We start from the raw sequence: 14,493 nt of genomic DNA, 5'->3' as shown, positions 1-14,493 counted from the left end.
TAATGAAATTATTCATACAGCAGAAGAGGATATGAATGTTGCAAGTAAATGTATTTATCTTTCTCCTTGTTCTCAAAGGCAATGGCTATTTGGGTTTGATTAATCTGCAATGATTTTTTGCCGTGAACTAATTTCAATAAACACTATATTTAAACCAAATTCTTCATGTGAATTTTTGAGTGTTACAATATAAAGAAAGGGATTTGATGAAACAATAGCTTAAATTTAAAAAAAATGTAAACCATCACACTGCAAGAAAAGAAGTTTATCAATAAATTACAAAGCCTAACAGATGTTGTTTTTGTTCTGTAACACAGATATTAATGCATTAATTAATTTTTTGAGTCAATATCATTTAAATGCATTAGCATTTAAACGTGTCACTCTTCCTCACAATCTTCTTGCAATGTAAATGTTCAATAAAGAGCAAATTAAAAACATTTATTTATCTTCCTTTTTATTAGATTATTTTACAAACCCAGGTTTTCAGTTAAATGACAGATAATAAATATGGATAATAAAAAGCTATGGAAGAAACTACTAAAATAGATTCTTGCAATTCTACCTCAGAATTAATCTTTCAAATTTACACACATAAATAGACCGAGCAATGTATAATGTAACATTTATTCTGTGCGGCAATTGGCTTAGAGTGGTGTACATTGATAATAATTATATTTTGAGCACTTATTCATCACGCCTCAGAAATAATCTCTATCAATATAGCTTAAATTGACAAGTGCCACGTAAAATAAAATCTAACGGTACATGGCATACAAAGCATGAATGTCCAGAATTTCACAGTGTAAAACGGACTTAAAAATCTAAACCTTACATTACTGGCAATTCTAGTGTTCAAGACTATTCATGAGAGCCGGCATAATGAGGTAGCACCTACATGAAAAGGTTGAACCATCGTTGATCTGGAGCCATGAAAACCACAGCCAATTCAACATCTGTCAATATCTGGGGAACTACCATTTCCCAAGTGTTTACCTCGACCAGCCATATCAACAACATAGTTACAGAAGCCAGATGGAGCCTAGATATTCCAGAGGCACTTTCTTGGGTGGAATTATTGATTTGTTAGACTCAGTCTTATAAAGTTAATTTCTGATATTTATATAGCAAGTTAAAATGGCTTATCTTCTCAAGAAGAAATAATGGTTGTTAGCCCACTTTGATACAAATTCATTTAAATTGATCTCCTTGTAGTAATGTTTGTGCCATATTACCTTGTAATACAGTGAGAGAGACATCCTGACTGTAGCGTGTCTGAGCTGCATTTGTGGCCTCACAACGGAATACTCCAGCATCACTTACTTGCACATCTACAATTTGCAGAATTCCATTTGGGAGGACTATATACCTGAAAAACAAAACCAATGTTGCTTTAATATACAAGATCCAAATGAATTAATTTTATACTGCACCACAGTATTGAATGCATTTTATATTTAAATAACCAAAATATTTAGGAGATTTTGCAAGTGAGCTTAAGTTAGTATAATTTAAATCCACTCTTATTTCTGCCCAATTGGTCAGTTAAAAAAATAACATCCCTAAATGTGATCAAAAAACTGTAGTCTCAAATGAACAAATGTACTTAAATTAATAATGTCACAGGTTTTACTTCAATAACAATAATATTCAATAATTATTTTGTTGCTAATAAATTTCACTAAGTACAGATAAAAAGAAGAAATGTCTGGCCTAATAGCTAGTCCAAATAAAACATATGATCAAGGTGTTTTGTAATAATGGAGACATTCTTTGTGTAAATACTATACCAAAATTTAAACAGAATATTCATTGCTGCCAAAGAAAAACACAAATACTTATTTCTACTCTTGTGATATCACCACAATATCCCACTTGTTTCAGTAATCAAGAATGAAATAAATGTGCATTACGAGAGCAACTCAGCAGGTCAGGCAGCATCTCTGCAAACATGGAAAGGTGATGTATCAGGATGTGAAGTCGGGTGCAGGTCCAAAAGGCCACCTATCCATATTCTCCAGAGACGCTGCCTGACCTGCTGAGTTAATCCAGTACTTTGTGTCTCCTCTGTAAACAAGCCTCTGCCGTTCCTTGTGTCTAAATGTGCATCACTAACCTATCAGTTGCATCAAATTGTTCATGTCCAATGGAAAGCTGTTTAAGAAATATACTGATAGCCTTCAAAAACTTTACTTCACAAAGTTCAACGTTCAAATTCTTGCTTTCTCCGCACCGGAAATGCTGCAAATCCCCGGTACCTACTGTAGTTATTGCATAAACAATTTAAGAATACAAAAGCTACAATGAATTTGATTTTTACAACTAGTTACTGAGTTCAGCCGCTGAAATTGGAGCTTAATAGACCTCAAACCTGAGGGACTGAATTCCATTCGGATTCCATCAGTACACAAGGAGCTAGGACTAGTTTGAAACATTAATAAAACTTAAGATAATCAAGCTGATTTTTTTTCAAGAGGCCCGCAAAACAGTCAAATCATTTTCTAGCAATTATGAAACCATGTAAAAATTATATGGTAGACAAAAATGCTGGAGAAACTTAGCGAGAGAGGCAGCATCTATGGAGCGAAGGAAATAGCGGAAGAAAGGTCTGAAGAAGGGTCTCGACCCGAAACATTGCCTATTACCTTCGCTCCATTGATGCTGCCTCACCCTCTGAGTTTCTCCAGCATTTTTGTCTACCTTCAATTTTCCAGCTTCTGCAGTTCCTTCTTAAACATGTAAAAACAATGTGTTTTTTTGTATCATCTCGTTTAAAGTATATGCCTCCAACGTTAGATTACTACAATGTACCCGTGTGTCCAACAATATTAATGCCATTAAATAAGCATCCAAGTAAATGATGTTCCATGTGTACGACAGAACTGCAGATGCTGGTTTATACCGAAGATAGACACAGATTGCTGGAGTAACTCATCGGGACAGGCAACATCCCTGGAGAGAAGGAATGGGTGACATTTCGGGTCGAGACCCTTCTTCAGACTAAATTATGTTCCAATAATAAAACCACCAAATAATATAGGAACTGTATCTTGTCTCTGAAAATCTTGAAGTATCAGTTTTTCTGGACAAAAAGAATAAGTGACATTTCGGGTTGGAAACATTCTTCGGACTGAAGGGTTCCTGTAGTCACCTATTCTTTCTTTTCCAGAAATGCTGCCTGACCCGCTGAATTATTCCAGCATTTTATGTCTATCTTTGGTATAAACCAACATTTGCAGTTTCTTTGTACTCAGGAAAAGTTGGTTTCGATTATTTTTGGGAACCATCTGATAGGACAATCAAGGTGGCAATACCGTTGAATTACAAACAGTCCCTAATCCAGTTTGCCTCAAGTGCCTGATCAATAATTACTGTCTGAAAAGCACCACAGGGACCACAGAGGAGTCTTCATTGTTGCGGAAAGAGACATGTCAATACATGACTGAGAAGTGTCAGGGCTGGTGAAAAGGTGTGTTTCAGTAATGTCGATCACATTCAAATTGAACTCCCACACTTTATTTACTGAAAAATAAATAAACTAAATAAAGGAGCATATATTCAGTACTCACAAATTTGCTGATATTGAAAATATGGAAAAAATGCAAACTCTGCCTTGCAATTGCTGCTAGCCAAATAACGTATGATAACAACATATATACACATGTTTAGGGAGGAACTGCAGATGCTGGTTTAAACCGAAGACAGACACAAAAAGCTGGAGTAACTCAGCGGATTAGGCAACATCTATGGGGAAATGAAATAGGTGACATTTTGGGTCGAGACCCTTCTTCAGTCACCTAATCCTTTTCTCCAGAGATGCTGCCTGACCCGCTGAGTTACTCTAGCTTTTTGTGTCTGTCTTCTGTGTATAGATGTTCGCAGACAGCCTGGGTGCAAGTTGATCTCAGAAACGAGTTTTGTGCCAAATCTGCTATCCATGGATGAAACAGGTAAATGTGAAACTGTTCATAACTCACTTCAAGCATTAAGATAAACCAAAACCATGGGCAAAAATGGAAAAATACCAGGAATAGCACAAGGGCATCTAACAAGCTGAAATAGGTTGCTTGAGCCTTTCTGGAAGAAAGCCAATTTGGATAACTCTGCAATTCGTGGTGTTTTTCTAATGATTGAACTAGTGTAATAAAGGAGAATATAAATATGATTTAGGATTTGGCTGCACCATAAATACAGCTCGGCTGTTCCCATTAAATAATGTTGAAATGTAAATACTGATTAATAATCATAATCTAATCTAATCTAAAATGGGATCACAAGGCAAGGCCACAAAGTAGACATTTAGTCTCAAAATGGAAGGCATCAGGTTACAAATGTACAATGAAATAGCTAATTAACAATTTAAAAAGCTCTGGATTTACTTACTGAATATTTTAAATTGCCAATATGGCAAATAAAAATGCAAAAATGAAATGTACAAATTAAGTTACATCTACCACCACATCATAAAACCCAAGAAGTGTGCATTTCTGAGGCTGAAATGTGACCATTGTGTGGTACTGAACATAATCTCTGGCAACTTGATTATTTTTTGTACATTGAAAAGTTAATTAAAAAAATATCCAGGACCTCCATTAAAATACTGCATCATCCCCAAGCATTTCCAAAAGTAAAATTACCATTTCATTTAAAACTCTGATGTCATGTGAAATGTCATTGTTACTATTACATGAATGGTGCGTTCATAAAATCAGTGAAGAAGAGAAACCTAGCTGGAGGCAACGCCTTAGATCTTTGAAACTTGCAGCAAGGTTATAGATTGTACAAGAAAAACCTTTTAAATAAACACAGCAGGTTTTTCATCTCTTTTAAAGATATTGATCTATAAATCACCACCAATTTCAGTTATAACTGTGAGCTAATTCATTGCATTGTTGTTTATTGAAAAGATTAATGAAAAGGCACACCCATAAAAAGCAAACTAAAAGAAATCCACTATCAATGTAAAATCAGATTGTTCCTGGCAAACAGGCGATGAGATTGCGATAATTTCCCTCTAGCGTTTATGAGACCGAGCAAACTGACCACAGCAGTGTGAAGTTCGTGGAGTGAAGAGGAATGTTGTGATTATAAGGGGTGATGGAACGCACACTGAAAAGAATAAATAACTTGCATTTATTTACCAACTTACATTCAGTACATCCCAAAGTGCATTACAAAAAATAAATTATTTATTGAATTTTTTGTTATTGATGAAAAGCAGGAGTCCAGTTATTCTTAGATATGCAATATAATCACCAGGCGGCCAAATACGACACATGATTTGAAGCAGGATTCAGCTATTCATCCGTGCTCCACCATATAATAAGATCAGGAGCAATTGTTTATCTTAGTGCCACTATACACCAATACCAGAATTATTGATACCTTTAGTATCTGTAGACTAATGGTCTGTCTTGAACATGCTCGGTTCCAAAGATTCACCATCATTTGCCCAGATAAATGCAACACGAAAGAAACATGGCTGAATCTGGATCAAAGTAGTCTGCTTCAATGACACGCCATCAACACTTCTACCCATCCATTCTCCCCACCAGCAACACATGTTGGCTGCAGCATGTATCGTCTTCAAGATGCCAGGCAATCACTCACCCAGCCTTTCTGAACCTCTCAGACCTGCTACTTTTAATGTCAAGAAGTGCAAGGGCAGCAGATGCATGGCTACATAGCCATCTACAAATTCCCACCAAAGCATCACAGTGGGAGTACATTCAATAGGAGGACTGCAGTGGTTCTGTAGAAAGCTGCTCACATGATCTTCCCAAGAGTCCTTAAGAATGGGTAATAGACAATAGGCAATAGGCGCAGGAGTAGGTCATTCGGCCCTTCGAGCCAGCACCGCCATTCACTGTGATCATGACAGATCATCCACAATCAGTACCGCTTCCTGCCTTTTCCCCATATCCCTTGACTCTGCTATCTTTAAGAGCTCTTTCTAAGTCTCTCTTGAAAGCATCCAGAGAATCGGCCTCCACTGCCTTCTGAGGGAGAGAATGCCAATTGAACGCACTCCCACTGGGATGCCTTGATGGGAATTTGTAGCTGGCCATATACCCATTCTGCCTGTGTGCTTGAAGTCATAGATTTAACTTTCCCAGTCAGAAGGAAGAAATGATGACATTCAAGGAAGGATATACCCATGGCCAGTCAGGAGAAAGTAATATGTGGAGAAATTAAGAGGCTAGGCAGAGATAACACAAGGACAGAGAGACTGACCTTGGTAAACCTATAACTTAAATAAATCAATTGCTACAGCACTACAATGATACACTAAATGATATACTAAATGGATATGCAAGGTGACTTTCCTACAAAAAAAATTCATGTCCACCGACAGTATGAACATCACTATTTAATAATGAATGCTTACCTTAAGTGATCTGCAAGAGTTGACTGATTCTTCTCCCATGTGATAACTGGAAATGGGAGTCCTTTAATTCCACACTCAAAGCGGGCAGTTCCATTCTCCTCCACAATCTGTGACTGTGGCTGCTGATGAAATTGTGACAAAGCTGTAGAAACATAAATTTCCTTTGAGCTTAAGCAGATAAAAATTCACGTGGCGCTAGTACAACCATATTCTAAATTCCTACTTCAGGTTTATAAATAATACGGCCTTAGCTGCCATTTGCTACAATGTTGCCTCGGCAGCATTGAACCAGCGGTAGCGGTGAAGCCTTGCGACGATGGGGTCTCGGCGGTGGTGAAGCCTCGCGGGTCGACCCGCGGTTGACGAGCGCGTGGAGGACCACCATCGGGGGGGGAAGAATAATGGAGGACCTGGTGTTGGGGGACCGCCATGAGGGGGGGGGGGGGGGAAAGAATGAACAATGGGAAAGGTGGGAGAACAAAAGACCATGGGGACCTGGCATGGGGGAACTGCTGTGTGGAGGGGAGGGAGAACAAAAGGAGGAGCCGGTGTGTGTTGTAACTTTGTCAGCGCCGTAGATGCCTGCTATTTGTATACATTGGGCATGCAAGCAAAGAATTTCACCGTACCTAGTCACATGTGACAATAAAGTATTCCATTCCAATTAACCCAATATCAAAATATATATAATCATAGACTTCTATTAATGGGACTTTCTGCCTTATACAAAACTCAAAACTGGGAACATATGCATTAGAAATATAATGCAGGCTTTTGTTGGTAAGCTACTGTTGATCCTATTTGGTACATTATTCTAACGCATTCAACAACCTATAAAAATAGAAATCTGTAAAGATTAAGCAGGAAAGTAAGCATTTGTGGAAAAAAAGCATGATTAATGTTTCAGGCCTGAGACCTGAAGGCTCAACTGAAGGATTAAGAAATGCTGGAATCGTTCTGGCAAAGGCCTCAGACATGAAATATTAACTGTTACTTTTTCCACAGATGCTGCCTGACCTGCTCAGAGTTTCCAGTATTTTCTGCCTTTATTTCAGAATTTGAGCATCTTAAGAGTTCTTTTTGGATTTAATTAATAAATTAGGTTCTCAGATAAAATAATCCTCACATATATGAATATATTAAAAAATGTATATAAGAATGCCAATGCCCACAATGTCTCAACTAAGACGCAAAGGATTCAAAACTCGATCATGTGTAATCAAGAAGTAGGTTAACTATGGTTTTCTTTGTTTATTTCCCTACAGCATCAAATTATGTGGTTGGGAAAATCTTGCAATGGAATCATGCAGGTTATCTCTCTCGTAGATTATATTCACAAAACCTAGCCACATTAAGAACTAACCATATGTCAGTTGCTAGCAATGTCACCTCTGGATGAAAAGGTTGCAAGTTCAAGATGCTCAGGAAACTCAAACACAAAAATAAAAATCTAAATGGATTGTTAGCATTGGATTTAGGAAATTCTGCACTGGTATCTGATAATTCAGTACTCTCAGGTATCCAGACCTATATTTATCCCACAATCACCATGACAAAAGTAGATCCTGACATTATCGTTTGTGAAAACATCTTGCATACTAAATGACTGCCATGTCTCTGAAATTAAACAATGACGACACTTTGAAGTATATAATTACCTATGAAACATTTATGGACAACTGAGGCCTTGAAAGGCTACATAGAAAGGCTACACAGAACAGTACATCACAGGAACAGGCCCTTCAGCCCATCATGTCAGTGCAGAACATGATGCCATGATAAACCAATCTCATCTGCCTGCACGTGATCCATATCCCTCTCTTCGCTGCGTATCTACGTGCCTATCCAAAGGCATCACGATTGTATCTGCCTCCACCAACACACCTGGCAGCTCGTTCAAGGCCTCAATTAATAAAAAACTTGCCCAGTACATTCCATTCAATTTTGTCCCTCTCACTTTAAAGCTATGTTCTCTAGCCTTTGATATTTTCACCTTTGGAAAAAGATTGACAGCCCATGCTTCTCATAATCTTATCAAGATGAACGGATTAAATCTCAAAGACTGACAGCACCATCCTAACAAGGTGTTTCATTGAACTAAATTGACAGGAAGATGTGTAACATCATAAGAACATTAGAGATAGATGTAGGGATAGGCCATTCAGCTTCTTGTTCCTACTCTGCTATTCAATAACATTCTGGCTAAGCTTATACACCCATATCATCTTCTGGCACCAAACCTCGTTCGTGTTAATATCTGGGTTACAGAAAGTAGGAATAAAGTACACATAAGCATGGGTTGCAATTGCCGTAGAATAGACTATACTGTACTACTGTATATGGAAGGGGACAGACAGAAACTATATCTGTATGTAAGAAAAAAAAAGTGTGATGTGTAAGGATTATAAGCTGCTGGCACATAATTGATTTTAAAGCACCACCATCCACACTCCCCCACCCGTGACAAATGAGTGGCCACCGACTTAACATTCCTGGAGAGAGACTATAAAAAAGGTCAAGGAGGAGAGCAAAAAAAACCGTGGGCAGTGTGACAGTACTGATTAAAGAAGATATTAAAGCTCTGGAAAGGATGCCCTTGAAAGGTCAATGGGAGAAACTGTTTCAGTTACTCAGCCAGAAAAGTTGCATTATAGAAAGCCATCAGGTAATGAGGGAGCTGAAGAAGCAAACCAGCAGAATAATGAAAAGAAATTGGAACCAGACTGAATACTGTACGCTAAGAGAAGAGGAAAATACGGTAGGGAAATAAAATGAAAACCGAATGCCAGTTAACATGAAAGGGAGCCAACGTTTTCTTGAGGCAATAAACACATAAGAATATAAGAAAGTAGCATGCCTTTCAGCCCTTCAAGCCTGCCATGCCATGTGATAAGATTATGCCCCAGGCCTCACCTCCCAGGCTGTGCCAGTTCCCCATATCTCTCACATCCATGATCTTTCAAAAATGTATTTACATCGTCTTTCAATATCCCCAATGATTTATCTCCACAACCATCCAGGATAGAGAATTCCTGACATTCAGCAGCATCTGCACAAAGATCCTATGCAGCTAAGTTCTAAACTTCAAATACAAGTCAAATTGCATTAGCTGCCTGTGACAGGCATTTGATCAGGTTCTGCATGGTGGACTCCAGGTAAGGAAGCAGAGGGTAATGGCGGAGGTTTGTTTTTCGTACTGGAGGCCTGCAACTAGTTGCACCTCAGAATCGGTGCTGGGCCTGCTACTGTTTATATCAATGTGAATTTAGAAGGCATGATTAGCAAGTTTGCAGATGACACTAAGCGTGTGGCACAGCAGGATCTTGATCAGTCGGGCAAGTTGGATGCAGAATGGTTAATGGAGTTTAATGCAGATAAGTACGAGGTAGTGTATTTTAGGAAGTTATACCAGAGCAGAACCTCCACAGTGAACGGCAGGGCCCTGGAGACCGTAGTAAAGCAGAAGGATCTAGGAATGAAGGCACATAGTTCCTTGAAAGTGCTGTCACAGGTACATAGGGTGGTCAAGGCTTTAGGTACATTGACATGCTTCCTTGATGTATGATTCTATGACTTTAGATCTTGTATCTTTTGAAAAACGTTCCAAATGTCAAGAATGCTTTCTAATATGATTACTATAACTTAGTAAATGTGTAATTTGGCATGGATATCTCCAGCAATATTTACACAGGAGCCAAACAGAAGCATGTTCCAATTAGTGGTTTAAACTAATACAACCCATTTACACAGAAGATCATAATAGCGGGTTTTCTCTTAAAAGTCATTAAATTAGCCACACATACACTTACTGGAGAATCTGATCAATGCAGTCCTACTAACTACGGCTCCAAAGGAATTTTCGGACATGCAGGTATAACTCCTATCACTGCTGCCTCCATCTTGATCTGTAAACGATCTTGACACTCCAGCGATGTATAATGATCCATTCGGAATCACACGGTGATGTTCTTGATCCACGAGAGGAATTCCCTCTTCCTTCCACGTTGTATTAGCAGGCTGATCAACAGCAGGCAGGTTGCAATCCAACACCACAGTTTGGTTGGGCTGCAGTATCACCTCGACAGGGCCAACACTGCAACTTAGCTCCAGAGAATTCACATTGTCTAGATGAAAAATAGTAAAATGGTAATCACATTAGAAAGTGAAAGCTGAAGATAACAGTTATTGTAGTTATTGTAGTTCATAATTAACACAGCCCAGCTCATACGAGTGAGGGGAACTTGTGGGTGGAATGTGTTTGTAATGCGGATAGAACCAAGAGAGGGAGGATTCAAAAATGGGAGGACAGGAGGACGATCAAATGGAGGGGTAGTGGGGAAATATACTTGTGGGGTGGGTTATCAAAAATTGGAAAATTTAATGTTCAGGCCACTGGGTTGTGCACTACCCTAGCAGAATACGAGGTGCAGTTCCTGCAGTTTATGTTGGGCCTTACCCTGGCAGCAGAGAAGGCAGAGGTTCGACACATTGTTGAGGGAGTGAGAAGAGGAATTAAAATGGCTCATAACTGGGAGCTTGGATGGTGGTTGTACATTCAGGAACAGCTTCTTCCTTGCTGTTATCAGATTATCGACCGGCCCTTTCCCAATCTACTTTGTTGCAGACATTACACTTTTTTAAATACATCTGTAGTTTCTCTGCAGCTGTAACACTATATTCTGCACTCTGTTGATTTTCTCTTTGCACTACCTATTGGATTAGTATTTAGTTTGATTTACCTAGACACCACACACAAAACAAAGTTTTCACTATATTCACTATATTACTTGTATCACTATACACGTAGCAAAGCATGATCTAGAGTACGAGGAAATGCTCACTTGCAAGCTAAGTCATTTGATGTTTTATATACTGTTAATATTCAGAAACAGATTAGTGCACAGGTTTCAGGACCACAACTGACTTACTTGCCAAAAAATATTTCTGTATGGATAGATAGACAACTAGAGACGTTCAAGAGAGTATTTGTCGACATACCAAATCTCCTCAATCTTCTAAGGAAGTGGAGACGTTGATGGGCATTCTTTATAATTGCATCAATGTGCTGGGTCCTACCTAATCTTTTTAAGGCAAGCGATTGCTGAAGTTGATCAATAAAGCAACGAGATTATTTAATGGAAACCATAGAAACCAACATAGAATTTAAATTAACAAGGAGAATAGTTAAATGTGACATAATTCTGTTAGGCAAATATCTCAGATTAGCCACACTGGAACTCTAATGCAAATGTTCACAAACTCAAGTAGAACATTAAACCACACACTCAAGTAGAACATTAAACCACACACCTCAAATTTTCACTGCTGACAGCAAAGGTGTACGACTCTGAACATAAAGTTTAAGAACACAGCCAAGAACATACAGTTGCATCTTGCATGAAGGCAATATATTCAGTTAATATACAAATTTACAACACAGATGTTTCAATGAGAAGAATTCACTGCCAATATATAATTTTAATGCAGGGAAATAAGGCTGTGCTGATCACCAACTTCAATTTATAAAATGTTAAAAATGAAGCTGTACGAAAATTGTATAACTCTCATGCCGATTGCTTTATTCTTGTACAATTACTGCTAATAAAATAAACATTAAAAAAAAAAGAAAGTTCTAGCAAGACCTTGGTTTATTCTCCTAACAAAGAAAAAATACTAGCAATGGTGCAGCATCTACTCAATAATGAACTGGAGTGACAATGTGGATTTTTGACTAAACCTCACGTCCTGACCCAATTCAGATGTATGCATCACCAATCAATCCAACAATGCACAGAGAAGAAAGATTTAAAAAAAGGTAAACTTGAGACTGTGGAAAGTGAAGCAAAGTTTTAACTATGTTTAAAGGCACAAAGGCAGACAATTGGAAATATGGACTTATTGATTAGGGTTGGAGAAGAGAAACAGTGGAGTCATACTTTTTCCACTATTATCACCTTGCATTTAAATAAAAATGACAGAGCAACTAAGAGCTGCTAAATTAATAAGTATAGTTCACAGCTTCCATTTTTCTTTTTGTAGATAATCAGATTTTGAAGTAGTGTTCAGTTGTAGAATCCTCTAACTATATTATGGGACTGCCATTTCCAAAAGACACATTACAGAGTTAAGATGGTGGGAACTATGTATAAACACAGATTTATTTCCTATTACAAATCTCAAATTGTGGAGTGCAGAGGCAAATAAATAAATGATGGGTCTTTGTTCCAAACATTTTGGAGGGCACTGCAGGTCTATATTGCAGCTTTACTAGGTTGACATTTGGTTTCTAGGTATGTTTATTCCCTTCTTGCCAAGCCCTCATGCATTCTTCTTTGAGCAAGGGTTGCTCCAGACTTGACTGTAAGAATGGAATGAACTACATGCCAGGGCCATGATATAAGAGATTGGGGTGGTATACATTTTTGCTGTACCCAATGCCCCCCCCCCCCCCCCCCCCCCGTGTCCCAAGGATGTCCCATGTTGAGTTGGCAGATATTTTATATCTATTCCATTTAACAAATTGGCAGTGCCACATAGCATGGCCCGTTTTTAACTTTTTTGCATATATTGTCATTTAAGGATAAATCAAATTTACAACAATTCACTAGCTTTGCCATATTAGAATATTGTAATCAATTTAGGTTTTTTTCCTGCATTCACCATGGAAAGCAATAAGAAAATATGTCATCAGCCTTGTCATAATGTTGCAACAAAAATAAAATCCAAATATAAATCGGTTCATGTTATTGGTAGAGAACATGCATTTATTGTATATCTAAACATGCCCAAAGAATAATGATCACTAAAATTATATTATCCCCTTCCTAAAATGAGCAACGTTGAAACTAGGTGTTCAAAAAAATGTTGTGAGGGCACATAAACAGGTTAAGCTAAATTCCTTGAATTCCAATTTTAGATCTTGTCTTTTCAAAGCATTTTTTGGCTTGCAAAGGCCATTAATAGGCAATAGACAATCGGTAATAGGTGCAGGAGTAGGCCCTTCGGCCCTTCGTGCCAGCACCGCCATTTACTGTGATCATGGCTGATCATCCACAATCTGTACCCCGTTCTTGCCTTCTCCCCATATCCCTTGATTTTTTACGTCCCTTAAATTACTGCCTTCAATTTTTGAAGCAACGGGAATGATGATTGAAACAATTATCTAATAATGACGTGGTTACAATTCTGTACGCAGTCATGAACCGGTAGACCATGGGCCAAATGGCCTAATTCTGCTCCTATCACATATGAACTTTCTGTATCCTTCTTTTTTTTTTTGGCATTCAAGTTACTGAATGCAAGTTTCGCAACCAGTCAGTATGCTCTCCACCTGTAGAAGCTCGAAAAGAGTATTCAACAAAATGTAAAACCTCCTCAGGAAGTAGAATGGTGGAGCTCTTTTTGTCATTGCATCAATGTGCTGGGCCCAGGACAGAATCACCAGAGATGGGAACACCCAGGATTTTGAAGCTGGTGACTCTCTCCACCATTGCCCAGTCAATGACGACAGGTTCATGGATCTCCATCTTTCCCTTCCTGAAGTCAACAATCAGCTCATTGCTCATGCTCATATTGAGAGCAAGGCTGTTACTCTGTCACCATTCAACCGGATTATTGATCTCCCTCCAGTATCTTTAATCCAACGTTATTCGTCCAATGGTGGTATTATCAGTGAATTGAAGGTATATAGTACCCTATCAATAAACCAAAATATTTTGGGGCACACTGATCAAAGTCATGAATAACCAACAACCTTTAGTTAAAAAACACAAAGGTCACTGCTTTGGTTTGATGGTGGTAACATATGGTGGTTTATTTTCCAAGCAAAATATTTATTTTTGCTATAATTGCAACACAATTTCTTTGCACAAGCTACAAGTCAATAACAGGTAAAATCTATTTAAAAATAGACAAATATATAGTTTCAGTGCTTATCATGTAATCACACTTGCAAGTATTTGTTCTGGCACAATACTTCCTCACACACGACAACTCAGCCTTCCAAACCAGTAGTGGGCATTTCCTAGATGATTATTATACCATAATCTGTATCAAATTCTATCACCATACATTTGATTGAATGTAAGTTGATTGAAATTCTATCA

General features: G+C 38.1%; 1 protein-coding gene across 3 annotated transcripts in view; it reads right to left on the bottom strand.

Annotated features, from left to right (window-relative positions):
- Positions 1-14,493, bottom strand: part of igdcc4 (immunoglobulin superfamily, DCC subclass, member 4) — a 76,189-nt gene that overhangs the window by 45,052 nt on the left and 16,644 nt on the right. For 2 of the 3 annotated variants that reach the window (XM_055661157.1, XM_055661155.1), the window contains exons 2-4: positions 10,192-10,512; positions 6,389-6,530; positions 1,236-1,369 (exon numbers count right to left, since the gene is read on the bottom strand). In XM_055661157.1, coding sequence (XP_055517132.1) covers positions 1,236-1,369; positions 6,389-6,530; positions 10,192-10,512 — 597 coding nt within the window. The remainder of the gene's footprint in view (positions 1-1,235; positions 1,370-6,388; positions 6,531-10,191; positions 10,513-14,493) is intronic. The other variant, XM_055661156.1, reaches the window with a different exon arrangement.

The sequence above is a fragment of the Leucoraja erinacea genome, chromosome 33, assembly GCF_028641065.1.
Source record: "Leucoraja erinacea ecotype New England chromosome 33, Leri_hhj_1, whole genome shotgun sequence".
Classification (NCBI taxonomy): domain Eukaryota; kingdom Metazoa; phylum Chordata; class Chondrichthyes; order Rajiformes; family Rajidae; genus Leucoraja; species Leucoraja erinaceus.
This window is presented reverse-complemented; position numbering and strand designations above follow the sequence as displayed.